Source organism: Castor canadensis, chromosome 5 (assembly GCF_047511655.1).
Source record: "Castor canadensis chromosome 5, mCasCan1.hap1v2, whole genome shotgun sequence".
NCBI classification, from domain to species: Eukaryota; Metazoa; Chordata; class Mammalia; order Rodentia; family Castoridae; genus Castor; species Castor canadensis.
Genome location: NC_133390.1, coordinates 69,554,612 through 69,582,492, shown reverse-complemented (window position 1 = coordinate 69,582,492; position 27,881 = coordinate 69,554,612). Strand labels below are relative to the sequence as shown.

Below are 27,881 nucleotides of genomic sequence, written 5' to 3'. Positions count from 1 at the left end.
GTGGTAATGAAGGACAGGAAGAAAAAAAAAGAAAAGAAAAGAAATGCCAATATTAGCAATGCCTACATATGGAGGGTGGGAGAGAGACTTTAAAAAAAGAATCCATCACATTTTCCCCATCATTCTATAATGAACATCTGCTAACAGAGTTGTGAAAAAATTAATTTATGTTTCTAGTTCACACCCCACTTTACAGAATCTTCAGTTTGTAGAAAATCTGAATCAACATTCCATGTGAACATCATTAGGGTGTTTTCAGTGAGGGGGGGGGATGTTTTTAAGCATATATGAGGGAAGAAAAATATAATGCAGGGTTGCACCCTAGAAAAGTTAGATCCATATAATTCTAGAGGGAGAAATTTATTCTGGGTGAGATTGCCCGAGGAACGTCCTTACTCGCAGAAGGACACGGTGACTGTCTGCAGGCAGGCGGGGCGGGCGGTGGCGGGGAGGAGAGTCACCTGGCAGCGCAGGGAAGCAGGGGAGCGGGGGAGCGGGGTGGAGGGGACGGCAGGTAGGGCAGGTGCCCGCGGTCCCTGGGGAGCCAGGGGCGGAGCAGGAAACCGCGGGCGCGGGGCGGAGCCGCCGGAGCGCCGCAGGTGGATGAGCCGGGGGGGCACCTGCCTAGGGACCAGAGCCACCGTGCCGTCGTGCTGCAGCCGGCGAGGGGAAACCCGGGGGACTCATTGGGGATGCGTGTCCTGGGGCCTCAGCTGATGAAGAAAGTCACAGAGCCCGGGAGCGCCTGAGCTGAGAGCGGCCGGCATGGGTGCCGAGCTGCCCGCACCCTGGCTGCTACTCTTCACCTGGCTCCCAGCAGGTGAGCAGTGGAAAATATGCGATCCACCCTGGGCCCAGGGAGACAGGAAGCCATTGTTGCCTGGCCTTGCAGAACTGGCCACCCCAGGGCAGCGGAGGCCTGGGCCGCGCTCCCGTGGCTGGCGCTTGGCACCTGCACCAGGAGGTGCGGGCACTGGATCGAGTTTCTGTCTGTGGGAACCTGTTGTTTTTCTATTAGCCCAGGCCTTTCCTAAACAGATGCAACTGAAAAGAAACCCAGAGCCTTTGGACTTCCCCACCAGCGGTCATTAGGTACCTGTCTTTAAAACTGACTCCAGAGAGCCAAAAGCACCGTTCTTAAAATTCCTAATTACTTTTTCCTTTCATCTGATACTTGCTTTCACATTACGGATATGGTGACAACCACATTGGTCTAAAAGTGCATTTATCTCATTCCTGAGAGGTTATAATGCGCCAGTCAGGATAGGTGGGAATTTTCGACACAATTTTTAGTCTATTTTACAGGACCCCAGCATATATATGCCTCTTTGCTAACCAAGTTCAGAGTCACTCACTTCCTTAACTTTATCTGTTGCTCACTGTCTCCCCTTCAGGTGCTCAGCCACCCTCTGCATCTGCTTCATCCTTTTAACCTCCACACTAATCTCCTCTGTACTTTGGAAAGCATGGGTTTGTGTGTCCTAGTGTAGCTCTTGAAAATAGGACAGAACAGTGTGTACGAGAGAGAAAAAACAGGTAGGAAAGGAAAGTAGAGTGAGGGAATGTGCAGGTTCTCTCAGCCCTTCTCAAATTAGGGTGTAGGTGTGACTTTGCAAACAAGAATTTTTAAGTTCCCCTGGAAGTTCCACCTGGTTTTGTTTCTCTTTATCTCTTCTCCCTTTTAGGATTAACTGTCCTCTTACTTTTATGTTGTCAGTGGAAGGTCAGCTCACAGTGTTCTCACAGATCAATTTGTATCTTGTGTGTTTTGAGGATGAAGGCAGAATTTCCGTTTTATAAGCTTGGTAGGATGTGAGAATTGCTCGGGTGTAACTGAATCTCTCTGAGGCAGGATTCCTCAATAACTTGAGCTAATGTAGAGAATAAAAGGGAGGGAGGATTGCAAAAGGGTAGGATGACTAGAAAATTAATGTCTCCAGATCCCTTTGGCTTACAAGATTTCCTGCAGGCTATTGCTGTTATAAATTGTCTGAAGCTAACATCTATGATGCGTAAGGAAAATGGACTTAACTTCACCTCAATTTAAGTACCTCAGATTCTATCAGAGCAATCACCAGCTTAGACTGTGAAAATGCAAATTCATATAAATCCCACAGCCTTACACAAGTCTTTTCTCCTGAACATTGGATGTTCTTCTCATACTCCACAGCAGCAAGGAATTCTGAAGTTGAGCTTTATTTTTTAGAAAAATAATAAAGGTCTTTTCCCATCTCTGCCCTGGGTACATTATCCTCAAATTAGGACTTCAGAGACAGCAGTTATCTGGATAAATAGGTTAAGAAAAGATGACTTATAGATGCAAATTGTGTTAAGGTATAAATATGAATCCTTAAATCACCAGGGTAATGTTTTTAAATGCTATCTCATGTTTAGGAAGAATATTGAGCACCGAGCATTTTTCTGATATAGTGATTATCAGCAGAGTGTGTTCTTATAGTAAGCAACTTACAGTAAGCAGTAGACTTTTCCAGATTGGGAGGGAGAGAAAGGAAGTAGCAAGAAACCCATTTCAATTCAGTGATTACAACCACAGAGTGTATTCTTTGGTTGAAAACAACTTGCTAAATGGACAGGGACTTCAGAAAGTATGGCTTCACATCTCTATGATCCAGCCACACAATAGTAGCAGCTAGGACAGTGAGATAGGACAATTATGCAGATTGTGGTGTTTACTGGGCATGTTTACTGGCACCAGAGTGTTGAAAGTGAAAAAGTCTTCAGCGAACATCTAAATTCACTTTCATTTCATAGATGAGAAGTTGAGATTTCAACTCCAACACTTTGAGGGGAAATAGACTTTTTGGGGGAAAGGGATGCTGGGCATTGAACCCAGGGCCTTGCACATGCTTGACACGTGCTCTACCACTGAGCTACCTTCCTAGCTCAGAAATGGCTATTTTAGCAGATATTATCCCTGGGTATGTGTAGGAATACAAATAATACTACATTCAGCTATTTAATGTGAATTTGCCTCAGTGATGTTTGTGTGACTCTGGGCAGTCTCTGGTAAGCAGGGATGACAGCAGTACTTATCTCAAGGTTTTTGTGAGGATTAAGTGAATAAAGGTTTTTAAACACTTCACACAGTATCTGCACAAATGAGGGAAGGTCTGATAAATATTAGCCATGGTAATAATGCTAGTCATGATTTAAACGCAACCAGGATTGTTCAAAGCTAACCTTAAAGAAACCCAACTCCTCCTTCCCTGTGGCTAAGAAACCCTGAATCAACAGTGAGATGACTGTTAGTTAGCTTTCCACTACTAAGTAAAATAGTTGAGGCAATCAACTTAAAAAGAGGAAAGGTTTATTTTAGCTCACAGTTTTGGAGTTTTCAGTCCATGGTTGTTGGCTCTGTTGTTTTGGGCCTGTGGCAAGGCAGTACATCATAGTGGGAGCATATGGCAGGAATAGTGAGAGATGGGCAGGAATAAAGAGAGAAAAACAGCAAGGGATAAGATCTCAATATTCCTTTTAAGGACACGCACCCAGAGACTTAAAGCCTCCCACTAGGTACCACTTCATTTTGTGGTTGTTGTTGTTGACAGTATGGGATTTGAACTCAGTGCCTCATGCTTGCTAGGCAGGCAGTCTTCCACTTGAGCCACTCCACCAGCCCTTTGTGTGTGTGTGTGTGTGTGTGTGTGTGTGTGTGTGTGTGTGTGTGTGTGTGTGTTGGTTATTTTTGAGTTAAGGGCTTGCTTTTTGATCTGTCTGGCCTTGAACCATGATCCTCCTGAACTTTGCCTCCTGAGTACCTAAGATTACAGATGCAAACCACAGGCTTCTGGCCCTATGTCCCACCTCTTAAAAGTTCCACCAGCTCCCAGTGTGCCTTGGGGACCAAGCTTGGACACATGGACATCTAAAAAACACTACAGATTCAAACTATAGCAGTTTACAATTCAGACTCTGCCTCTTATAGCTGTAACTTTTTTGTTACAGCTATAACTCAGGTCTTTGCGCTTACAAAACATATGCTCTACTGCTTAAGCCACACCTTTTAGTCCATTCTGCTCTGGTTATTTTGGAGATGGAGTCTCATGAACTATTTGCTTGGGCTGACCTTGAATCAAGATCCTTCCGATCTCAGCCTGCTGAGTAGGAAGGATTACAGTCGTGAGCCATTGGTGCACCACCAGCTGTAACTTTGGATGAATTACTTAAATTCTTTTCATCTAGAAAACTAATGAAATTCCCCATAAACCTCTTCCCACCAGGACTGCCCTCCATACACCTAGCAAGGTCAACTTTTTTTGGGTGAGTTACAGTGAAGTACTGTGTCTTTGGCACAGTCATCACTAAGGAAAACCTGGAAATGAATCTGTGACTACTGCTCCCACCGTTTTCTTTATTTTTAAACCAAACTTCTCGTAAGTTTGATCTCTTAAGATCAAACTGAGGATGGAACTTCCTGTCTTGTTCCCAGTATCTCTCAAAACAATGCTTTCTGGGTTTTTTTCCCACCACTCCCAGTAACAATTAGAGTTTACAACGTGACATGTTTTCAACTATACACAGTTTATAAAATAGAAACCAAAGGTTCACAAAAAGAAATCTGTTACCATGTTAGGTAAAATAATAATTAACATAAAATATTATTGATATTTAAACTCATAGAAAATAATCCCCACATCAACACTATTAAATAGAAAAATCCAGTAAACTAATTTTCTGAAGACCCACTAGAAATTGTAGCATATGTTTTGGAAAACCCTGTAATTAAGTGTTCATTTTGGTCCATCACATTTTTCTCTTTTTTTAAAAAAGAGTCAACTCGATTCTCTGATTAGCATCCAAGTTCCCACAATTACAAAGTATAGGTCAGTAGTAAAATTGTGACAGATTTCGCTACTTACTGTTTGGTGTGGCTTGGAGCCCCTCTGGGAGGTTCTGAGGTCAGGGCCTCTTACAAAATTCCACAGTCATGATGCTTGAGTTATGTAAAGATCAGTTGCCAGAGGTGGATACTTTGGGTTTTGGTTGGTTGGTTGTTTTGTTTTATTGTTATTGTTTTCTAATTCACTGAAGTTTTTTTCTTTAGGAAGAAATAAATATTTATCATACAAATGATATCTGAATTCTTGTTCCTTAATACAATTTGCTAACATAAGGCTAAAGTAAGTGCCTGTAGTTCATTGCATTATTGGTTAATAGCTTTGGTTGCCTTTGTCCAACCTCAGAGTTTATTCTTGGAGTGAAATTTTAGCCTCACTTCCTCCAATTCACATATGCCATTTGTGCTTTTCATTATTTTTCCTTAATATCATAGAGTGGTGTTTTCTTACAAAGCACCAACTATCAACTTCTTTGGAAAATCAGACAGCTGACTTCTAAGAGAAAAGATCCAGAGAGAGAAAGGGAAGGAGGGAGGAAGGGAGGAGTAAAGGGAAGAGGGAGAGAGAAAGAGAGAGAGAGAGAGAGAGAGAGAGAGAGAGAGAGAGAGACTGGTTCATAATTTCCCCTGAGTAGTGGGGGTATAGGTGTGGGTCATACTGCAGAATTAGTGAAGTCCTATAGAGATCTCTGACATAGTAAATTGTGAAGTAGAGTTTCTCAGAGTCAGGGGGTATGGATGATAGATGGGAGACTTGCTCACCCAGCTTCTCCCTTGTCCCTTTGAGGGCTCCTGAAGTACCTCCCCAGAATCCCAGTGCCCTGTTATAAATACAGGTAGAAATCACTTCCATCCCTTGTCTTTCCCTCTCAGCCCTTTTCAAAGGTAAGGAAATCTGGTCCAAAGAAGTCCTGTGTCTCAGATTGGCACAGTGGAATTAGTTTGAGAGCTGGGACAAGAACCTGACATTCTCACTCTTGATCCGTTGCTCTTTCTCCTATTTCATACAGTAGATCTGGTTGGTTTGGTTTAATTGAATGCTTACACAAAGAAATAGAAGTAGGTGACTTCCTCCTCAATGTCTAACTAAATGCCAGTTAATAAACATCCAGCCCCAATAACAATGCCATGGAATGAGATGTTGAATAATATACAGTTTACCTGAGTTTCTTTTAGCATAATAATTTGTTTTATTATTTGAAGTCCTTTAGGGGAAAATAAAATGGTGTGTTTTAAGAACTAAGAAGATTCTCACTAAGCCATGCCTTTCCTCAGTTCTTACATCTAGATCTTCCAGTTTGCAAAAGTTGGATTAAGGTAGGATCAGAGCATGGCAGTTTTGATACATTCATTTTCCATTTTCTGTTAATCACCAAGTTCTATCGCTTAGTCCTAGAATCTGCTTCTTTTCTACAGTAAGTGACCGCACTTACTCTAGCCTACTTTAAGCACCTGTACTATCTCCTTGCTACTTCTCTCTCTACTTCCAGCCATCTTCTACCCATAGGTTAACCTTTCTGGGTTAATTTTTCCCACCTTCACTTAATCCTCCCTCCATTAACCTCCCTATAATTTATAAATCTTTTGTATGGAATTCAAGCTCACTAATTTCTAGGCTAACTTGGCAACCTTGTCCCCACTGATAGAAGCATGGTCTAATGTACCCCATGTCCTTCCTAACTTTCTGTCTGGTCATACAACATGTGATTAACCATTTATTTTTTAAACTTTTTTAGAGCCCTTAAAATTTTTCCCAGTAATTTAACCTGTCTTGCATGAATACATTCTATCATTCAACATATTCTTAATGTTTACTCTGTGCAAAGTGCCGTACTGTCACGCAAAAACAGTCATGGTCCTGCTTCCCATGACGCTGTGGGGGGTACAAATAGATATAGAAATTCAACTGTAGCAGGGATTGTGAAAGAGAGGCTTAAGGTGCCACAAGAGAACATAATAGATGGATTGAGTTGATTGCTGAGGAATGATTATTCCAAACCAAAGGAATGGTATGTGCAAGATCACTGGGTAGGAGCCCAGTGAGTACAAGAGATGGGAAGAATGTCAGTGTGACTGAGTAGGGGAAGCTATGGGGACTGTGGTAGAGACAAAGAAGGGTAGGTAGGACCAGCTATGCATGGCTTCATGGGTCATGGTGGGAAGTTTTATGTTTGTTTTAGTAGCAATGAGCAGCTGTTGGAAATTTTTAAGGAAGATGAGTTGGGAGATGAACAGCAGTATGGCATCCATATAGAGGGGAACTGGAAGCTGTATGTGTACTAGTTAAGCTAAGGCAGTATTCAGGCTGGAGGTGAAGGTAGCTTGTACTAGGATGGTTGTGAAGATGGACTAAGATCCCAGAAATATTTAGAAGGTAAGTAAACCCAATTTGATGATAGAATGTATATGAAAAGCAAGGGAGAAAGAGATATCAAGGATGATATCTCTTTGGTCTTGCTCATTTACTAAGATAGGAACATGAAAGAGGCCCATATTAATAAAAGGATGATGATTTAGATTTCAGGCCTGATTTAGAATTTGAAACAATGGAGAGGAGCCATCAGGAGCATTTGGATACATATATCTGCCTGGTTCCTTATTGTATAGTTATAGGAGTAAATATTAAAAGTTCTAGTAGTTTCTAGTTGTATAGTTATAGGAGTAAATATTAAAAGTTCTAGTAGTTTATGGATAAGCAAAAGACTTATCCATAACATAAAGTATTTTGTCAGTGCATTTGCTTGTTTATTTTTGACTCTCTTACCAAGAGTATTTGTTCCAAGAGTACAGAGACTTTCTCTCTTATTTGCTACTGTCCCCTTTTCATCTGGAATAGTATATGGTTCAGAATAGATACTCAAAAGTGAATGCATGTGTGCATTCTGGTGGGGCCCAAATTTGCATGTGCTCTGAGATTAGTGTGTGTGCCATGAGTCACTAACCTGGACGAATGAGTTTGGGAAACCCCAAGTGATTGCCCCACAACCAGGTCTTCTCCTCTCCCCCTAGTGACCAAAGGAATGTCAAATTCAAATCACCTATATTTTTTCACCTAGTAGTTTATCAAAAAAAAAATTTAGAGATTGAAAATTTCCCCTTTTGGAAAGATTGTGGTAAGTCATAGGTTTGTTATTCACTGTTCATGGAGATGTAACTTTCTTTTCTGAAGTATTTATTAAAATATTTATTCCCTTTGACCCAGCAATCTCACCTTGAGAAACATACCCTACTAGAATAAAAGTATGCATGTAAAGAGATACATATATAAAAATATTCTCAGCAATTCATGCCTTCATTGTTTGCATTAGGGAAAAATCAGAAGCAACCTAAATGTCCATTATTAGGAAAATGTGTAATTAAATTATAGTTCATCCATGGAGTAAATTTTCATGTAGCCACTGAAATAGTTTAGATCTATATGCACTAATATGGAATATAATATGTCCTTAGTTTGAAGAAAACACAAAGTTGCAAATCAGTGTACATAATATAATTTTAAAAAACAGTATTAGAAAAAGGTGTGGATGAATGAATGACCAAATTATCAACAGTAATACCTCTACAAAGCAGAATTCATTGTGAACAAGGAGGAATTTTTTGCTTTTATCCTTCTCTATCTGAAGTTTCTTACTTATTTGATATTAACAAACAGAAAGGAAAAATTTCTATACAAAATTGTTAAAATAAATTTCTGAATGTCCCTTAAATTTGTGAATATTCCTCAAAGGGTTAAATCTCAGCCATTTAGAAAGCTTCTCAGAAGATAGGGTAGTATAGTAGAAATAGTGTAGGTTTCAGAATTTTAAGAGGTTTACATTTAAATCTACCTTTGCTACTACTAGCTATGTGGCCATAAGCAGGTTAGTTAATCTCTGAGGATTTTTCTTAACTGATGAAATTAAGAAAAATAAAACCTCTTATCCCCTGGATTTTTGCAAAGATTGAATGAGCAAATGTATAACAAAGCACTCATTGCTATGTCAAACAACACAGTAAGTGTTCAGTATTTATCACTGACCTCCTGTGGGAAGCTACATGCCCAGCTCCTCCTCCCCCAGCTTACACTGTAGAGTGGCACACACCAGACCCTTGTTAAACACACAGTATCTGGACTAATTCCCCCCTCCTCACTTTTCTCATCCCCATTTCTCCTCTCCCAATGCTCTGCATCCCTACTTCTTACTTATTACTCATTCCAGTCCCCTACCCCTTGATTGCTCTTATATTTGCACTGTTATCTAAGAAAATGTAACAAGTACCGATGGCAAATATACTTGGGGTGATAGCTTGCTGAGACATAAACTCTGATAGGATTGGACTTGTGTACTTTTTGTTAATCTGGGGCTGAGGTGCCTATGTATTTGCAAGAACAATCATGCATCAAGAACTTCCATCAGTGTGACACTAGGCCCCCACTCTTCCTGGGAAAAACCATGCTCTGTGTCCCTGTCTACCATTCTGTATTACTCACTTTGCATTACTAACAACATACCTGAGATAATGAGCTTACGAAGAGGAGAGGTTTATTTTAGCTCACGGTTTTAGAGGTTTCAGTCTGTGGTCAAGTGGCCCCATTGCTTTTGAACTCTGGTGAAGTAGAACATCATGGCAAGAGTTCATGATAGAGCAAAGTAGTTCACCTCATGGTAGCTAAAAAGTGGAGAAAGAGAGGGAGAGACCAGCATCCCTTTGAAGGCATAGCCCTAGTAGCCCCAAACCTCCCCATATGCCTCTCCCCTCCCCCACCCGTTAAAGGGTCCACCATCTGCCAATAGTGTCACTGACTGGGAATCAAATCTTAACACATGGGCCTTTGGGGTACATTCTAGATAGAAGCTATAGCATATCCCTTTCTATGCAAAGTCCTATGTATGGAATGGAGGGAATAACTCTTTCTAGTACCACCAAAAACAATTCTCTTTTTCTTGTAGTAAAAGTAATAGCAAAGTTTGTTAGGAAAGGAACTTAATATAACAGGATAAAAGTGGGGAGAAATCGGGGGAAGCGGACAAACATTTCCTGTTCCTCAGGCAGGAAATGGGAGTAAAGTCTCCCTAAAACAAGTCTTAGTTTTTAAAAAATGTACATCTATCTCCCTGTGCTGTGAGGGTAATGTTTTCCAGAAGCTATAACATCTTGTCCAGTCTAATATTATGCAAGGGAGACCGACTGAATAAAGAAATGCACAAACTTGGGTATGTATTTGGGAATATACGGCTTAGTTGGTGAAATACTGTGCTTTCGTCGATCTATTTTCCTTCTACTTTAATGTAGAATGGTAGTCCCCACTTGGTACGGCACTGTCGTCTTGGAAAGTACCTGATGGTGGGAAACAGAGAGTCCCCTTCCCCTTCCCTTCTTCCCATGAGCTTGAATGGCTCATCTGAAGTTTCCTTTCTGCTCTTAAATGACAGGTCTTCCTCCCTTCCTCTTTCACAGAAGAGGCAAACTGTGAATGGGTTTTCTGGGGTACAGAGTTGCAAAACTTTTAACCTACTATCTTGTTTTACAAAGAGAAGACTATTGTGATTGCATTTGGTATAATTTTAATTTTTTTTGCTTTTTGCCATCAGCCCTCAGTTCATCTCAGTCTCCTTAATTCAGATGAAATAAGTACAAATGATACAAATAATGGCTAGTGTTTATTGAATGTCTACTGTGTGCTAGGCTCTTTGCTAAATGAAGAACATATATTATCCTTATCACCCCCTCTAAGGCAGGTATTATCATCCCAATTTTGCAAATAGTAAGAAACTGTAGTTTGGGAATAACTTACAAGGTCTTTAGGATAGGGATGGGAGGCAGAATCTAATGTAGGGAATCAAGCCCTAGACTTAAAGTTTTCAAGAGAAAATGACAGAAACAACTAGGGAATTAGGTGGCAATGAACTGGGGAGAAAAAAATTGTCATAGAATCAAGAGAAGTCAAGAATTTGGAAACTTTAATCCTAAATTTGAAAGGACTAAGACGCATTCAGGGCATCTATAACCAAGGCATTTCTCTTTTTGAACCTGCTCATATTTTCAGTCCAAATTCTGCTGCATTTTGGTCTCCTCTTCAAAATCCTAACCTGCTGAAAGCTGTGGATGCTTAATGTGGTTAGTTGTACAGGGAGGTTAGAGGTGAAAGGAAAGAAAGATATTTATGCCTTTGAGATAGGCTTCTTCCTACTTCCTTTCTCTACCTCCCAATTTAGAAAATTCTATGGCTTTTTGAGAGTCTAGAGGCTGCCTTCCATCTTGGAAGGTGAAGCTTGCCTGCCTGGTAAACATTATGTTTTGGTGCCAGCAATATCTGTGCTCAAATCCTGACACTGATGCTTACTAGATTAAGCATGTATTGTTGGGCACATGGAGGATTGGCTTATACTCTCTGAATTTTTGCCATATAGGTGATCAGAGCTAGTACCTACTCTAAGGGGCTTTAAAGAGGATTAGAGACAAAGAACCTATGTTACCTGGTGCACAATAGATGTCAAGGGCCAGCAGCAGTCATGAGAAAGGAGAAGAATGTACTGGGTTGTTATACCTCTTATGGGACTCTTCCCCATTGTCCCTGTGTGTATGGCAGGGCAGAGGTGAAGGTGCATGATCTGTGTAGGATGCTGTGAGTTGGAAGACCCTTGGAAGGAGGGTCCGAACACATGGGGACCTGGCACATTTTAAGCCTTAAAATTCACTAAGGGATAAAAAAGTAGAGAGGATGAAAGAGTCCTTAGGAAGCAAAGCCAGCACTGACATTGGCAAAAGTGAGTTGGTCACCCCAGGGGCACTTGCCCATAATGAGGGCATTCATGTAGGGGAGCTGAGTGTGTAGTTGGTAATCAAGGTGATCACTCTTGTCCATATTCCCCTCCCTTAAGGGATCAGATTCCACCATCTTCGAAGCTTACCCCAGTGTAACTTCTGGCTGTAACCAAATTCCCTTTTCTGACCATCCACAAACCTGCCCTCTCCACTCCCAAATGCTCCATTTCTGTACTCCATCTCTAAGACCAGGGTCAGAACAAACTACTCATATCAAATTTCCCTTCAACCAAATTTCCATGCCCGAGTGACTGCTGCCAGCTATATTTTCATTATTGGCCATAGCTCCAGTTATTTGAGAACTTGTAAGTCCCAGTCATCTTCTTTTTTTTTTTAAGAATAGCCATGCAGAATTTCAATAGCAATGCTTAGGGACAGAATCTTGACTTTGACCCTCTTAGAAAAAAGAATGACCACAGACAAGTCTCAACTGTTCCAAGCCTCAGGTTTATTTGTTCTTTATGCAGTAGCACAACTTACCTCCTCCCAAGATCACATTTAGTGTATAAAAAAAATATTGGAAGGTGCTATGTGAAATTGAGGTTTTGTTTAGACCCAAATCCATGTTTTTTACCTCTCTATTTCATTTGTTCAGTGTGTGTCACCAAACAAAATAAGCCAGAGTTGACAGTGGCACTCCATTCCTTATCAAAATCTTAGCTGTAGCTGCTTCTTCTGTTTAGTTGGAGACTTAACAGGTGAAAGATCAGTTCTGAAAACAACAAAGAAGTAGTGACGGAGGAGGGTCAAGGCTAAACAATCAGATTGTGAAGTAATCCATAGAAACCTTGAGGTGCTAGCCATGGCCCTTCCATTCTGCTTGGCCTGAGTTCTGAGAATCCTACAGTAGCTATTTCCCTCCTCCCAAACTCCTAAAGGTTTATTCTGAAAATGATGTTCTTTTCCATTCACAGCTAATAAGGAAGTCATTTATCTTCTTAAAAATGCTACTTTCACCCTGTTGTTCTTCAGAAAAGCCTTCAGTAATTATCGGTGAACTAGAAATAGACAATGGATTGTGATGTAGACACCACCCCCATATCCCACCCTTCTACTCACCTCCATAAGCCCCGCTTTATTTACCCTCTGTCTCACTTACAGTGGAGACACCAGCCAGATTGGTTTTCTCCAGGCTCCCTAGGTAACAGTCCTTCCTGCGAAGGGGCTTTGGTCACTCCTTTTCTTCCTTCCTGAAACAATGAGTTTCCCTGCCTTCTCTCTACTTCTGTGTGATCTACATCCTACCTGAGTCTTGTGGTCAAATCTCTTCCTTCTGCAAAGTCTTCTTCAGGCACACATCTCCTCTAGACTGCTGGGGAGCCTCTCTCTAACACACCTGTCACGAGGGCATCTTTATCGAAGCCCAATACTAGGGATAGGTCTGGTCATGTCTGGGAGCCAAGCAGGTGAAGGTACTCATCATATGCTTTGGAGGACTGTCTTATGAGGGCTATGGCCAGAAGGTGAGGCAGGACCAGAATCATGTAACTCTAGCCATCAAGATAGGCCCACCTAGCTGCTCTGAAGGGGTGACTCAGTCAAAATGAAGGTGGCTCCACCTGAGAAACCCCAGCTTGAATTTCTTTCTCTTCAGTTTTCATAATAAGGGAAAAGAGGGAAGAGACTCGGACACAACTCAATAGCATGTGTGCCAGGCATTATGCCAAGAAGTGGATTATTTCATTACATTCTTACAAGGACCTGATAAGGTAAGCACAGGTTAAACATCTCTTATACAAAGTGCTGAGGACCAGAAATGTTTCAGATTTTTGAAGTGTTCAAATTTTGAAATATTGGCATAGATTTGACTGATTGAGCATCCCTAATCTGAAAACATGAGGTCAGAGATGGTCTAAAATCAGAAACTTACTGAGTGTTGTGTTGGCACTGAAAATGTTTCTGGTTTTGGGTTTTCAGGTTAAGGATGCTCAACCTGTGTCTGTGTGATTATCTTCACTCATAGCTGAGGAAACAGAAGCTCAGAAACAGTAAATAGTTTGCCCAGCGTCCAAGTGAATGATAAATTTTGGTTTGAAACCAATTTTATATGAGTTTAGAGCCTGTAGAGGTTTTATGTTTTGTTTTTAAAATCTGTTCTAGTCTGGTGGCTCTCAAAGTAAGATCCTCAGAGAAGTAGCATCAACATCTCCTGGAAATTTGTTAAAAATGTAAGTTTTTAGCCTCATTCAAGTCTTGCTGAAACAGAACCTCCTGGCATAGGGCCTATTGATCTGGGCTGTCACAAGTCCTCCTGGTGACACACTTTCAGGTTGGAGTATGATTGCTCTACACTAACATTCCCATGTTCTAACTGGGCCTGCAAACCATACTAAGATGAGACTGTTCCAAGATGCTGGTTACAGATGGACCCCTGATCATGCCACAGTCAGAGCTGGTGCTTCTGTGCCACTCGGTTCCCCATCAAGGTACGCCTACAGCTTTAAGTATGTCTGTAGGCTTGTAGGTTATAAGAAGGAATTTTACAAAAGAAAGACTCCTTCTCCCTCCAAGTGTTTCTTCTTATAGTTTGTTACCATCTGATCTTTTTTTTTTAATTTGATCTGTACTTGTGTTGACTGCCTATACTGCCCCAGGCATGGTCAACGTGTTCTTGGTCATTTATTCAACAAACATTTGTGGAGTGCCTCTGAGGGTGACAGGCATGGTCTGAGGTGTCTGTATTTGAACAGGAGTTAGAGACAAATGCAGTTGGCCTTTTCAGAGATGCCAGTGGACAGGCCATCACCAATAAGTGGGAAAGTGGTATGGGACCAGGCATTTTGGAGAAACTGAGAGAGGCCTCCATCCCAACCTTGTAGCCAGTGAGGCTGCTTGAGAGGTTGAGTCATCTGAGGACCTGCAGAATGGATGGGAAGTGTCCTGGGGAAGAGAGTAACATGACAAGTGACACAGAAGTGTGCTTCACATTGAGCCAGTCGCAGTGGGAAGAGCTGGAGGAGGGAATCCAGTGTGAGGGGTGAAGTTCAGAATGACTGAGGCGGGACATGACAGCTGAGGCAGCATGTAGACCTTGAGATGAAGTTTGAACTTCAAGGAAGTGGGAAGACATTTTTAAAAGTGACGGGGAAAAAAAATGCATTGGCAAGGTCACTCCAGTACAGATATGGCCTTATTTTAATGCAGTTCTTTTTCCTTTTAGCAGTGCTGAAGATCAAATTCAGGGCCTCATACATGCTGGTCAGACACTCTGTCACTGAGCCACACCCAAACCCTGATGTAGTCCTTTTATTGTTGGGTGTATTGGGTGTGCATTTATTGTTGTTGAACTGTTGTCAGGTATGTTGATGGACTGTCATTTCTTGGGAGTTATCCTCACTCCTTTTCCCCTATCCCTCCCCAGGGTGCTGAAGCCTTCTGTAGCCACACCCTGCCTGTAAGAACTTAAGCTCTGCCTGGAAGCGCCCAACCAGAGTCACACAGGAGCGCAGGCCGTGTGTTTGGCTCATTTGCATGGCTTTTATTACCCCAGCCAAGAACAGAAGTAGGTCACCTTCAGTATTGTCTTCTGCTCTTGCCTTTAGGGTGCCTGTCCTTGCTGGTGACAGTCCAGCACACAGAACGCTATGTCACCTTGTTTGCCTCCGTCACCCTCAAATGTGACTATACTACCTCTGCTCAGCTCCAGGACGTGGTGGTGACCTGGCGCTTCAAGTCCTTCTGCAAGGACCCCATCTTTGACTACTTCTCCGCCTGTGAGTGCCTCTCCATTCTGGTTCTCCTCAGGTTCCAGGCATCTCTGTACTGTACTGCTGTTGCAGCCTAGGAATTATTTAGGTTCACAAATCCTCCCAGCGAGAAAAAGCCACAGACACCATCCCTTCATTTTATAGAAACAAATTGAATCCTGGCTGACAAAATGACTTGTTCATGGTCACTTACTAGTTTATTTCAATTTTTTTTTTGTACTGCCTTGTTCCAAAACGATTTAAGGAAGCTCAGGTATAAAAACAAAAGGCAGAGTAAGTGCTAACCGCTAGTCCCTTCCTGGTTGAGCTGATGATGCAGACCAGCCTCAGGATGCCGGCTCTTTGGGCTCTTGGTGAGGCCTCCTGCCCAGTGCCATATTCCCTTCCCCAGCCAGCCTTCCTGGTGGATGTTCTTTGCTCAGCTGACTAAGCACTTTTGCCAGTGTGGAGCTCACTGTCCCCCAGGCAGCCCATTCCCCTGGCATCTGGGCTTCTTAGTGCTGTATACTTAAATTCAGCCATGTCTTGCCTCAGTAACAACAGCCCTGCTTATGTCAGCTCTGCTTCCAGGAGCCAGAGCCCTCCTCTTTAGCTGCCTGTCTTTGCCCTCCCTCCAGAAGCAGAGAAACAAAGAACCCACAGTCAGCCTGAGACAATTTTGAGAGTAGAAGTAGATACTCTATTTGGAGGAAGAAAGGAAGTGCCCTGAGATGAGACAAAGAGAACAGGAGGCATTCTTTGCCTTGGGGCTAGTGTCTCACAGTAGGATTTGACTACAACTACAAAATACCACTGACTGAGCCACCCAACAGGGTCCCCAAAGGACTCCTAAATGAAGCATTGTTTCCTGGGAGTTTCTCTTAAAACACCTGAGCTCAGTGAGAGGGCAGAAGACACTGGGATAGTAGGCAGTGGTCACCAGCAGATTTCATAGCTGGCAAACCTTCTTTAGTAAGAGCAGGCAGATGAACCCCATGGGTGCAAGGCTGGAGGGACTTTGTAAAATGAGACAAGGAGTAGTTGGGAAGGAAGATGGAGGAAACAGTCAAAATGTGGAAATGACCCATCCAAGGGCTCTAGAGTCTTGTTGAAAATGGGGTTCCTGGCATCACCTGTAGTCAGTAGACATCACCTGGGAACCTACTACAACTCAGAAGCTCAGGTCCCACCCCAGACCTGCAGAATCAGAGTGTTCTGTGTGACTTGAGTGTGCCCTCTCTCCCCAGCATACCAGGCAGCTCTGTCCCTGGGCCAGGACCCCTCCAATGACTGCAATGACAACCAGAGGGAAGTTCGCATCGTGGCCCAGCGGCGGGGGCAGAACGAGCCTGTGTTGGGGGTGGATTACCGGCAGCGCAAGATCACCATCCAGAACCGTGAGTGTGGGGGAAGCGCGGGGGAGCAGGAGGTGGAGGAGATGCAGACATAAGCCTGACAGGCTGAGTCAGCATGGGATTTCCCAGTTTCTTCTGCTGCCTGATGATTTACTTGGTCACTGTCATTGTTTGAGGAAAGTGCCAGATTCTTAGAATGTGCTACATGGTATAAAGTTACTTCCCTGGAACTTGGTCTGTGGATCAGAGGATGGTGACCGCTTTGGCTAAAGGTCAGGGTGTGAATGAGTTGCTGTGCTTTCCTGAGACTCTGGGCTAACATGTGGATCTCCTTCCTTTGATGCTTTCCACAAATTGCTCTCGGGACCTACTCAAACCCCAGGTCTCAGAGCTCCACTCTGGCCACTCTTCTTGCCTATACCGAAGCAAATTGATTTTTGAGATTAGGGATCACTTTGAGACCACTGCCTGTTATTGCTAGAGAATCAGCATTGGGGTGGGAATAAAAAGCCCTGGGTGCAAATTCCAGTGCTTCTGTTTAGTAACTCAGTCACCAGTGACAGATCAGTATTTTCCCTGGCTTGTGTTTCTTTGTGTTTTCTGAGATGGTCTATCTCCCCACAATGGAGTGAACAGCAAATGTTCTGGGAGCAGTGTCTAAATCAAGTCTATTCTTTGTGCCTGGTGCACAGTAGTGGAATTAATGTGGTTCTGTAGCCAGATTTAGTCACAGATACCCCTCCTGTACTTACAGGGAATGTGAACTTGGGCAAGCCCCTTCAATTTTTTTAGCCTCAATTTCTATAAAATGGGACTTGCCGTAGTACCCGTCTCACAGAGAGTTGTGAAAACTAAGGGAGGTAATGTGTAAAAATCACTTAGCAAACAGTGAGTGTGCAGTGAACATTAGTTATCAGTCACTACATTTTTGGATGGATAGGATGGATTAGCTCCCCACATTCCTAGCCTGTAATCCAGGATTGATACAATGAGTTATCTACACAGCATTCAGAGCCTATTTCAGTGAGCTTCATGTACTGTGGTTAAAAAAATTTTTTTTAAGTATTTTCTGGTTGAAAAGAGAAAAGAGGGAGAAAACATCTAGTAGGCTACTCATGGTACCTGTAGCTACAGTGTAAGGAAATCAATGAATATCCTGTGACCATTTAAAGGGACAGTTTAACGATTACTTCCAACTTTGTAACACTTAAATTTGATGCTTTTACATTCACTCCCTGATGTCCTCATGCCAGTCTTGGCCTAGGAAACATCTCTCCTTTCAGTTTCCAAGTGCATCCTCAAAGATTCAGGGTGGTTCTACTTTCTCCAGACATAGAAGAATTGCCTCTGATCTGACCTCAAAATTTAAATCCTCTTTTTAAGTCTCCTTTACAGTTTCTGAAAGATGAAAGTCTCTGTGAATGAGAGTCTCTGCTCTTTTGTTTTTCTCTAATTCTGAGCAGTATCTTCTACTACCTCCACTCCCAACAACCTTTGAGTCAAATCCTGCCTCTTTCTCACTCCTACAGGAAAGCAATATTTCCCGTTGGGTTTTATTTCTACCTCTAGGCTTGTCATGACTTTCTGGAGCCCTTTGACACTTTCATGTCTGAGTTTGTATCATTTGAGACAAACCTGTCAAATCAGATATTAACATATCTGAATATCCTTATAATGCTGACATCCCTAAAAAGCTCTTTTTGACTCCAAAAGAAATTGAGGCAGATTTACAAACATTTGTCAGACTTAAAAGGAGACATCCCCCCAAAGCACTTTCACCATTCTTCTAAGTCTAGGGTAAGTTTGTTCATGGGAAAGGTGGTGGGTTTGGAAAATCATGTTTAGGGGAAAACGTAAGTACTGATGTGAAAGAAAAGGAAACGGAAATCAAAGTTTGCTCCAATGTTGCATGACCTCACATTTTTGTTTCATTTCCTAAATAAGTATTTCTTGACAAACAGATGTTAGAGGATTACAGATATGACCACTGACTAAGCAAAAGTGAGCCTATAATGTTAAAGTCTTTAAGAATTTGAAGATGTTCTTTGGCAACTTACTGAGGGTAAGACAGCAGACACTGCTGTGACTTCAGAATGTGGACTCTGCCTTGCTGCCTCAGACTTGTTTTTCTAAGTCAGAGAAGGTCTTGTTCCTCTTCACTTCTCCCACAGTGCCTGACATAGTGCTGGACCCACAAAAGGTCTTTAGTGAACATTTGTTGAATTTGCTTAACTTGAATGTATAGTTAACCATTCACTTATCTTCATGGGGTAGCAGAGTATTATTCAGTGCTTGTGAGAACGTAAATTCTTTTGGTGAGGGCAACATTTACTCTTAAAATATAGGCATTTAATCTCTATGTATTGAAGTGCATCTTATAACCTGTTTCCTTGATATCCAGATGTACTTGCTCATCTTAGGCTGGTAAGGAGTCTAAGCTATTGAGTTCTCCACCCAATTTGGAGAAGGGAATGCACCAGCTTTGAAGGAGAGATAGGGGTTTGAGTCCACCTCTGCTAAGTACTGTTTGTATTATTTGCACAGTTAGTTCCTTAGCATCTTTGTGTTTTGATTTTCCTCATCTGAAATGCAGCTAAGTAATCATTCCCCCGGTATCAGTTAGGATTGAGTTTGATTGTGAGTAAGTAAGAGCAATAAGGAAGTTTGTTTCTCTTTCATGTAGACAGAGGCATACAGACCATACCTAGTGTGGCAGCTGTATTCCATAATGTCTTTATGACTCATGCTGATTCCAGCTCACCAACAATGTTTTCTTCTTCCTCCTAATCCAAGATTGCAGCTGTCACATTTGTTTTCCAGATGAATTAGTTCATTTTCTGTCACTGTAACAAAATACCAAAGACTGAGAAATTTGTAAAGGCAGGAGGTTTGCTTAGTTCATCATTTTGGAAGTTGAAAGACCAAGATCAGATGGCCTTATTGGTTTAGCCTCTCGTTGGGGCTTCCTCAGCTGGGTCACCACATAGTGAATGGCAACATGGTGAGACAGGAAGCCAAAGAGCAGGGAGGACCAGTCTTGTTCTTTTATAACAACCCACTCTCTCGAGAACTAACTGAGGTCCTAGAAGAACTATGTTAATTCCTTCATGGGGCAGCACCCTTTAAGAAGAGTGCTCTAAGCCTCACTTCTTAAAGATCTACTATTGCCACACTGAGGACCAAGCTTCCAGTACATGAAACTTTGGGGGACACACTAAAACCATATTCAAACCACAAAACCAGTGAACAGATTAGAAGAGATGAAGAAGAAAAGAGAAAGATGTTCACAAGTTGTTTTTAAGAAAGTTCCTGGGAGCCATTTTGTGAGGCGTCTGTTTATGTTCTGTTAGTTAGAACTGAATGACTTGTCCATGCCCATCTGTAAGAGAGGATGGGAAATAACTGATTTTATTCTGGATGGTCCCTGTTTTAGTCTGTTTTGCAGCGCTATAACAGAATACAGGAGAGTGGGTAATTTGTAATAAGCAGAAATGTATTGGCTTACAGTTCTGTATTGGCTGAGAAGTCTAGTCAGGGTTTTATTGCTGCATCATCATGTAGCAAAAGAAGAGAGGACAAGAGGTATCAAACTCATCCTTTTATTATGGCACCAGTCCCATCCATCACGGTAGAGGCCTCATGACCCAGTCACCTTTTAGAGTCCCATTTCATAGTATTGTTACAATCACAATTGAATGTCAGAAAAAGAGATTTTTTTTTAGGCATATAAACACAGCTTTTATTTGTTTAGACAAATAAACAGACTTAGACACAAACCTGAACATGGAAGCTATCGCCACAAACTTCCATGATTCATTTTTAGGATGTCCAAATTATAAATCTGATTTTTCTAAATAGAAGCATAAGTAAATATACAAACACACACATAAAATTAAAACTCAGGGAGATGATAATAAAGTGTTCACCTTAAACTTGCATTAAATATAAATTACCATGATATATATGTTATATCTACAACATACAATTATTATTTTCATAATTGCCACTTTTAGGTAGAAATATATTCAGAAATAGACTCATCAGTTAAAATTACCTAAACAAAAATATTTTATTCTCAAGATTATAGTAAATAAGTAGATTTTTTTTTTACTGTAATACATCTAGTTTGTAATGCAGGCTATGTCCAAAAACTTCAGAAGAAAGAACAAGTCTTCTGCTTGAGATGGTAATATAGCAAACAAAAATTGTTCAAGAATGTATTACCTCTTCAGCATGAGTTTTGAAGGGGACAAACATTTAATCCACAGCAGCTGTATACATGACCATCACTTCTATGATGGTGAGAGAAGGGGAGAACATCACTGGGAGACAACTGGTAATCTCTGCCTCACCCACTTACAGGGTTTTTAGTGGGTTATTCAGCGAGGCAGTGTATCCAGAATGCTTATAAAATACTTACTGGGGCCCAGTGAAGAGTTCACTCATCATTACACTACTTGGAGAAGGAGGAAGGTCTCAGAGGAAAGAACTGAGACCTTTCTCTCATCTCCCAGGGGCCCTTTAGGATGTGGAAGAACAACGGTGGGGACTTAAGGGTCAGAAACCAATGCCCTATCCTCTGACAGCTGGCACTTTCTCCTTCCTACACAGGAGCTGATCTTGTGATTAATGAAGTGATGTGGTGGGATCACGGAGTATACTACTGTACCATTGAGGCTCCAGGGGACACATCAGGAGACCCAGACAAGGAGGTGAAGCTCATTGTCTTGCGTAAGTGTCACTGGAATTTTCCACTTGGTCACTGTAACAATTTTGCATGCGGGAACACCATCACCACCAACAAAAGCAGAAACAAATAAGTCTATGTTATTGTCATTGGATCCCAAACCTCCCTTATCAAAGCTATACACTTTTTTGCCAGTATGTTGTTCCTTACTCTGAAGGTCAAGAGCTGTATTTACTAGATCTTCTAGAATGGTAGAAGTGGAGGACCCCCCAGAAGAGTTCGTTCACCCCTTGCTTGGCTTCTCCCCTGCTGCAGATTGGCTGACAGTGATCTTCATCATCTTGGGAGCCCTCCTCCTCCTGGTGCTGATTGGAGTGTGCTGGTGCCAATGCTGTCCTCAGTATTGCTGCTGCTACATTCGCTGCCCGTGCTGCCCCACCCGCTGCTGCTGTCCAGAGCAAGGTGAGAGAGGACAGACCATCAGTGGGGTGGGATGGTACTGGTTCCCAGTGCCCCAAGCAGATCAGCTTCCCATGCCCAGGTCAAAGCCTTGGGGTCTTCTGGGTTCTCCTCCATGCATTCTCCCACCACAGGCTCAGAATACATTGCCCTTAGCCCTGTAAATGATGCTTGGGGAAGCCATTGAGCCACATGGAAAGTGACCGATATGAGGATTTCTCCCTGCCCACCTTCCAGGTTGCCATAAGCCTTCTTCTGATATCTCTGATATCTCTCCCTTCTGACATCTCTGTCTTCTGATATCTCTGTTTTCTTGGATTGAGGGTATGGCTTAAATGGTAGATCACCTGCTTTGCAAGCACAAAGCCCTGAGTTCAAACCCCAGTCCCACCCCCCAAAAAAAAAAAAGTTGTCAGGTATTTCTGCCTTCTGATGGCATTTCCTCCACAGACAGCCCTGATTTGCCTGTGGCATAGTCTTTGCTACTAGTGAGAGTGGTTTGAGTAGAACAGTGTGAGAGAAGGCCATTTATAAAGGAAAAACAAAAACATCATTCAACATTTCTGACACCAGATGTGTGGAGTCTTCCCTTCCCTACCCCCCCTGCAACGATTCTCTAGCAGACACTAACTGGGTGTCTTAGAGTTTAGTGATTTCTGATGCTGTCTACCTGGAGAGAACAGAGCCCACAGGTTGAGGGCTCAGTACCACAAGAGTGCTCTCATGTCTGATGGCAATTTGCAAGCAATAGGTGACACCTACACTAACAATACTCTCTTTGGGTTCTGATGATTTGCTAGAGTAGCTTATAGAACTCAGGAAAATACTTCATTTACATTTACCTGTTGATTTAAAAAATGGCTATTTTAAAGGATATAAACAAAGAGATACATAAGGCAAGGTATGTGGGAAGTAACATGGAGCTCCCATGCCCTCCCCAGCTGCAAAAACCCCTAGCACCTCTATATACTCAGAAGCTCTTTGAATCAATCCTTTCTGTTTTTTATGAATACTTCATTACATAGGTATGATTGCTTAAGTCATTGGCCATTGGTGATCAACTCAACTTCCAGCCCTTCTCCTGTAACAGGAGTTCAGGGGATTGAGCTGAAGGTTCCAATCCCCTAATCATGTCTCCATCTTTTTGGTGACCTGCACCCATCATGAAACTATCTAGAGACCTCAGCCATCAGTCATCTCTTTATCATACAGACAACATTCATCACTTTGGAAATCCAGGAATTTTAGGAGCTGTGTGTCAAGAACCAGGTATAGAAACCCAATATGTATTTCTTACTCTATTAAGTGTCATACTGCTCCTTAGCAATAACTTGAAAGGGATAGAACAGAGGAGAAAAGTATTACAGCAGTGGTTCTCAAACTGAAGCTCATGTTAGAACCATGTGGAAGGCTTCATCAAAATTAATTGCTATCCCTACCTCCAGAGTTTCTGATTCGGTGGGTCTGGAGAGGGCCCAAGAATTGTATTTCTCAAAATTTCCCAGGTGATGTGAAGCTGCTGGTCTGGGTGCTGGTTTCCCCCTTGTGTTAGGGGAAGGGAAGAGGGAGTGAAAGATCTTGCTGTTAACGTCATCTTTCTTTGAACTAAAATTTTTTAGTTTAAAATGTAACTATAACTAATGCTATGGAAGTTTTAGGTACAGAATTCATAGTGAAAACAAGAGGACAAAAGCTATTCTATAAAGATCTTCTCCTTGTAAATAAATGGGGTTGAATGAGCTGCTTTAAATGGATTTTTGTTTGTTTTGTATCACATTTCCTCTTCCTAGTGATGTAAATAAATGACCACATTATAGAAAACTTGAGAAATTCAGGAAAATGCAGAGTAATCTGAGCATCCAGAGACAGCCACTCATCATTCTGGCTCACTTGAAAGAAAAATTTTAAAAGGAAGAATAAAGAATTGGCCAGTAAGACAGAAACCAAACTAACCTACAGTGATGTCAAGAAGGTCAATGGTCTGAGTCTGGTTTCGGACTTGTGTGCCAAGGTTGTGATCATACAGGAAAAGAGAAATCACTTTTGTTGGATATCTACTATGTGTGTGCCCTTTGCATATTTTTTTCTCATTGAATCCTTATGACAACTCTATTTTTCCTTTTTTTTTTTTTTTTTTTTTCAGTGCTGGGGACCAAACTCAGGGCGCTCTTCCACTGAGCTAAATCCCCAACCCCCCTTATGACAGCTCTAGAAGGCAGTGGTCCTCATCACTTAACAGACAAGGAGACTGAAGGTCAGAGAAGTCTCATAGTTAGTAAGTAGCAGCAGTACAGTGTTAAGTCCATGTACCTCTGACTTGTGCGTGTCTGTGTGTCCCACGCAGAAGCTGCCAAAGCCTGTGTGAGCACATCACTCTGAGATCGGCTGGGATAATGTGAAGTTCCTTAAAGAGGGAGAAATAGCAGAGGACACATATTGGGCCATGGGGCTCCCTTCTACCTTTCAGGGGCCTCAGGGAGGTAGTCACTGTCTCTGGAGTAGTAATAATGTGAGATGAGATGAGAAAAACTCTCTCAGGATGTCTTCTTAGAATTCTTAGGTCCCTGGGGTACTAAAAGCAGGCAGGACTAGGGTGAAGTTAGTGCAGATAGTGAATGTATCTCACTTTTATAAGAAGTGAGCTTATAAAAAGAGGTTCTGAAGAAAGAGGTGTCTCCTTGGAGGCTGGAGTTCACCTAGAAGAACTGGTAAAATGATGAAGTGCAGGCCACAAATAAAGATCCTTGGAAGTGAGTCACTGTCCTGAGAACTTTGGTAACAAGAGGAGTCACACCAAAGAATTGTTAAGGAAAGTTCTCTTATTAGGGGAGGGAGGGATTTCTGTCAGGTTTTTTAGACTATGATTACCCTAAGCATATTTGTAAGCAAAGACCCAAGCTCAGTAGCAAGGGAGTAAAAAATGAAGCTTCACTTATCACTGATGATCACTGATGAGTGGTAGTGGCCATAACAATGACATCAGAGCTACAGTGAAAGACCTAGCTTCAGAAAGGGAAGGGAAAGCAGGCAGCCTGACCTCTGAAGAGAGAGAGGAAGTCACTATATGTGGAGGGTGATTAAGGTGTAAAGGAGGAAGCCAAGGGAGCTCACGTCAGCCTGTCTGAACATCAGAAAATCCCAGTGCTAGGGCTGGGAGCATAGCTCTGTAGTACTGTACTTACCTAACATGCATGAGGCCTGGGTTCCATACTCCCAGCCTCCCATCATCAAATAAATAAATGTGCTAGATGCAGAAAGGAGCCTCCAGAGGATGTCCGTGATTCTTCTCCAGAGAAATGTGAACTTCTCTGACCACAACTCAGCTCCTTAATCTGCTTCCCCCTTCCTCTGAGAGTTAACAGAGGGTTAGACAGAGGAACAATGAAAGTGACGTCAAGTTTTAGTAACCCTTGATAATTCAACCTCAACTCAGACTTGTAGATGAAAGTTTTTAAAATTGAGCCTTATATTTTTCCATAAGAACTGGATAAATACCTCTCATCCATAGGTGGGTTCCTCCCCAAAAGTCTGGGCCACAGGCCACACTGATGAGAATCTCCATCTCTCCCTCCTCAGCCTCCATAGCTGGAGGAAGTGAGGCCTGAAGAGACTTCTCCACAACCACTCAGAGCTTGGCAGACTGGACCTCTACCTTTTGAATCCTGAGTTCATGGGAAGGTGAACACCTCACCTGAGAAGTGGAGACTGTTTAACCTGCTACCTGACAAGAAGGAAATAGATTCAGTAGATCACTCATGGAAAGACCTATTGGGAGAAGGGCTATTTGAAATTAGTGCTTGATTAGGGCCAGGAAGCACCTGCTTCCTCATTTAATTTAACCTCAACAATCTAAGGCTAAAATGGCAAGAGTTCAAAGGTACATGGGATTCCTGGAATCTCCTGAGGATGTTACTGAAGTGTCAAGTCAGGGGAACAGTCGTTAAGAAAAGGTAAAGAACCAAGTGACCATGGATTAAAGGAGGCAAAACAGAAGACTCTGTGTGCGTGTATCTTTCTCTCTCTCTCTCTCTTTTTTGGAAAGCCTACAATATGAAGTAGTTTATTTCATCAATTAATTAGGGTGCTCTTAGATAGTAGATAATTTTTGTCAGTCAACTATGTACACACAATAAATAATGTGTGTAATGCTTTTATGTAGTTGTAAAATTCCATTGCCAAAGAAGCACTAAGAACTTTGTATAACTGTATTAAAAAAAAAAACTAGTTTTTTAAAGTATAAGTATTTCAAAGTCAGGAAAAAAGGGCAAAGAACAGTTTTGCAAGAATGGAGAGGGGGTGGAAAATAATAGTAACCAGTTATAGGCAAGTGAAGATCTCTGGGGCACACAGAGGACGCCTGCTGCAGAGAAGGAGAGGTGTGGGTCTCTGGAGGGGATTGGGGTGTTTGTTGAGTGTCATTTCTGACCCAAGGGGCATGACTTAAAGAATATATCCTGGCTTTTCCTCAGAAAGGAAGACTTACATACCTTTGGTGGTTTACTCTCCATTATGTGTATTTGTTTCTTCCAGGATCTAAAGCAAGAGAAGGAATTTATTATAACAATTTATTACAGCAATGAGGGTCACTATCTGTCGACTCTGTGTCATCCATTAGGCATTTCATGTGTGTTAGCTCATTTAACCTCAACAACCTGCCAGAGGGCTGTTATCTGTAGCTCATAGATGAGAATAGGCCCAGAGACTTTGGGAAGTCACGCAAAGTCACACAGCTTGTACATGCTGGGGTGCAAGTTGAAGTCCATCTGACCCTCAAAAGCCTATATTTAAGGAAACCTGTTCCTGAGGGCCACATTTCTCAGTGTGGTTGAGAATCCTCAGCTGTCAGCTCTAAGTTGACTCCCATTAGAACCAGGGAGCTTGTTGAAAACACATTTTCTTGCCTTTTATTAGACTAACTGAAGAAAAGTCTCTGAGAGTGGGACCCAAGGAAGTGGCCAAATGGGGAAATGGTACCATCTGGAGGAAGACAGGATTCAGTTATAAGAGTGGCTGCCAGCAGTGTTGTTCTCAAAAGAATCAGATGTCCCCAGGCCTTGGGGACAGAAACTAGCCTAAGTGGGTTTTGAAAGTGTGGAACTAAGATGGAGAGAGTAACCCAAGGAGGTTCCCCTGGGGAAAGTACAAAAAACAAAGGGGCTTCATCACAAGAAACAAAGGAGGCACAGGACCCAATGGTGTGGCAGAAAGAACTTAGGCTTGGGCATCAGACAGACACAGGTTCACACCCTGGCTCTGCTGGTCAGTGTGAGACCTCCAGCTGGGAAGGCAACCTGTCTGAGACCAACTTCCTCATCCTACACCCACACTGAGGAGATCTCTCAGAGGACTAGCCAATGCGAAATGACCAGGTTATTAAGCAAAGCATGATGCATGGTGATTGTGGTCAGTATAGGGAGCTAGGGAGCACCACCTTTAGCAAAAGGGACCGCAGAGTGCTCAGCCTGTGCACTTTGTTTTCAGGCTGGAAGGCTGTCAGTTGGCATAAAGGTGTGGCAGCCAGGGGGGAGCTGTTGCAAGTTTGCATCTCATTTCCTCTGGGCTGGGCTGTTACTCACCTTCAGGCTTGGAGCTCCGGACACTTCCGGAGGCTCTGCTGCAACCACTTCCTGTTGTGTTGGAAGTTTATTTTACACTGGATCCACCTGTTGCCCTCCCACTGGGCCCTTTGCCACTGTCCTCAGCAAACCTGCCCTGTGTCTGGAATGCCTGCCTTTTGCACCTTTCTACTGTACCTAGGGGAAGGCTCAGGCAAAGCCTTCTGTTTTAGGGGTGGCCACAGGACATGGCAAACCAAGGAGGTGAGAGTACCAGGCAGGAGGACTGTCATCGTTCAGAGCCCAAGTGCAGCATGCATCTCCTACATGCATGGATAGGCAGAGACCTTGGGAGTCATGTGACACTCAGCCACAATTACCTCAAAATAGAAATTCATGAGCAAAAACAAATAAGTGCTTTTATTTTTAATTTGCACTCGCCATGGGTTGTATACTGCAAACCAGCTGCATCTA

The 27,881-nt window shown here is 42.4% G+C and overlaps 1 protein-coding gene and 1 long non-coding RNA gene across 6 annotated transcripts in view; one reads left to right on the top strand and one right to left on the bottom strand.

Annotated features, from left to right (window-relative positions):
- Positions 1 to 598: 598 nt before the first annotated feature.
- The window catches only part of Ildr1 (immunoglobulin like domain containing receptor 1), a 42,088-nt gene continuing 14,805 nt past the window's right edge, over positions 599 to 27,881 (top strand). For all 4 annotated transcript variants that reach the window (XR_012447966.1, XM_074073264.1, XM_074073263.1 and 1 more), the window contains exons 1-5: positions 599 to 820; positions 15,208 to 15,378; positions 16,599 to 16,748; positions 21,318 to 21,437; positions 21,709 to 21,855. Coding sequence is in view for 3 of the 4 variants with exons in the window: in XM_074073264.1 (XP_073929365.1) it covers positions 766 to 820; positions 15,208 to 15,378; positions 16,599 to 16,748; positions 21,318 to 21,437; positions 21,709 to 21,855 (643 nt within the window). In the remaining variant the exon portion in view is untranslated. The remainder of the gene's footprint in view (positions 821 to 15,207; positions 15,379 to 16,598; positions 16,749 to 21,317; positions 21,438 to 21,708; positions 21,856 to 27,881) is intronic.
- Positions 21,702 to 27,467, bottom strand: LOC141423247 (uncharacterized). 2 transcript variants are annotated; one of them, XR_012447968.1, is made up of 4 exons: positions 27,429 to 27,467; positions 26,340 to 26,385; positions 24,163 to 24,256; positions 21,702 to 21,838 (listed from the first exon to the last, which is right to left on the bottom strand). It is a non-coding gene; the product is annotated as an uncharacterized lncRNA (long non-coding RNA). The 2 variants fall into 2 exon arrangements; XR_012447967.1 differs by having other exon boundaries at positions 21,714 to 21,841.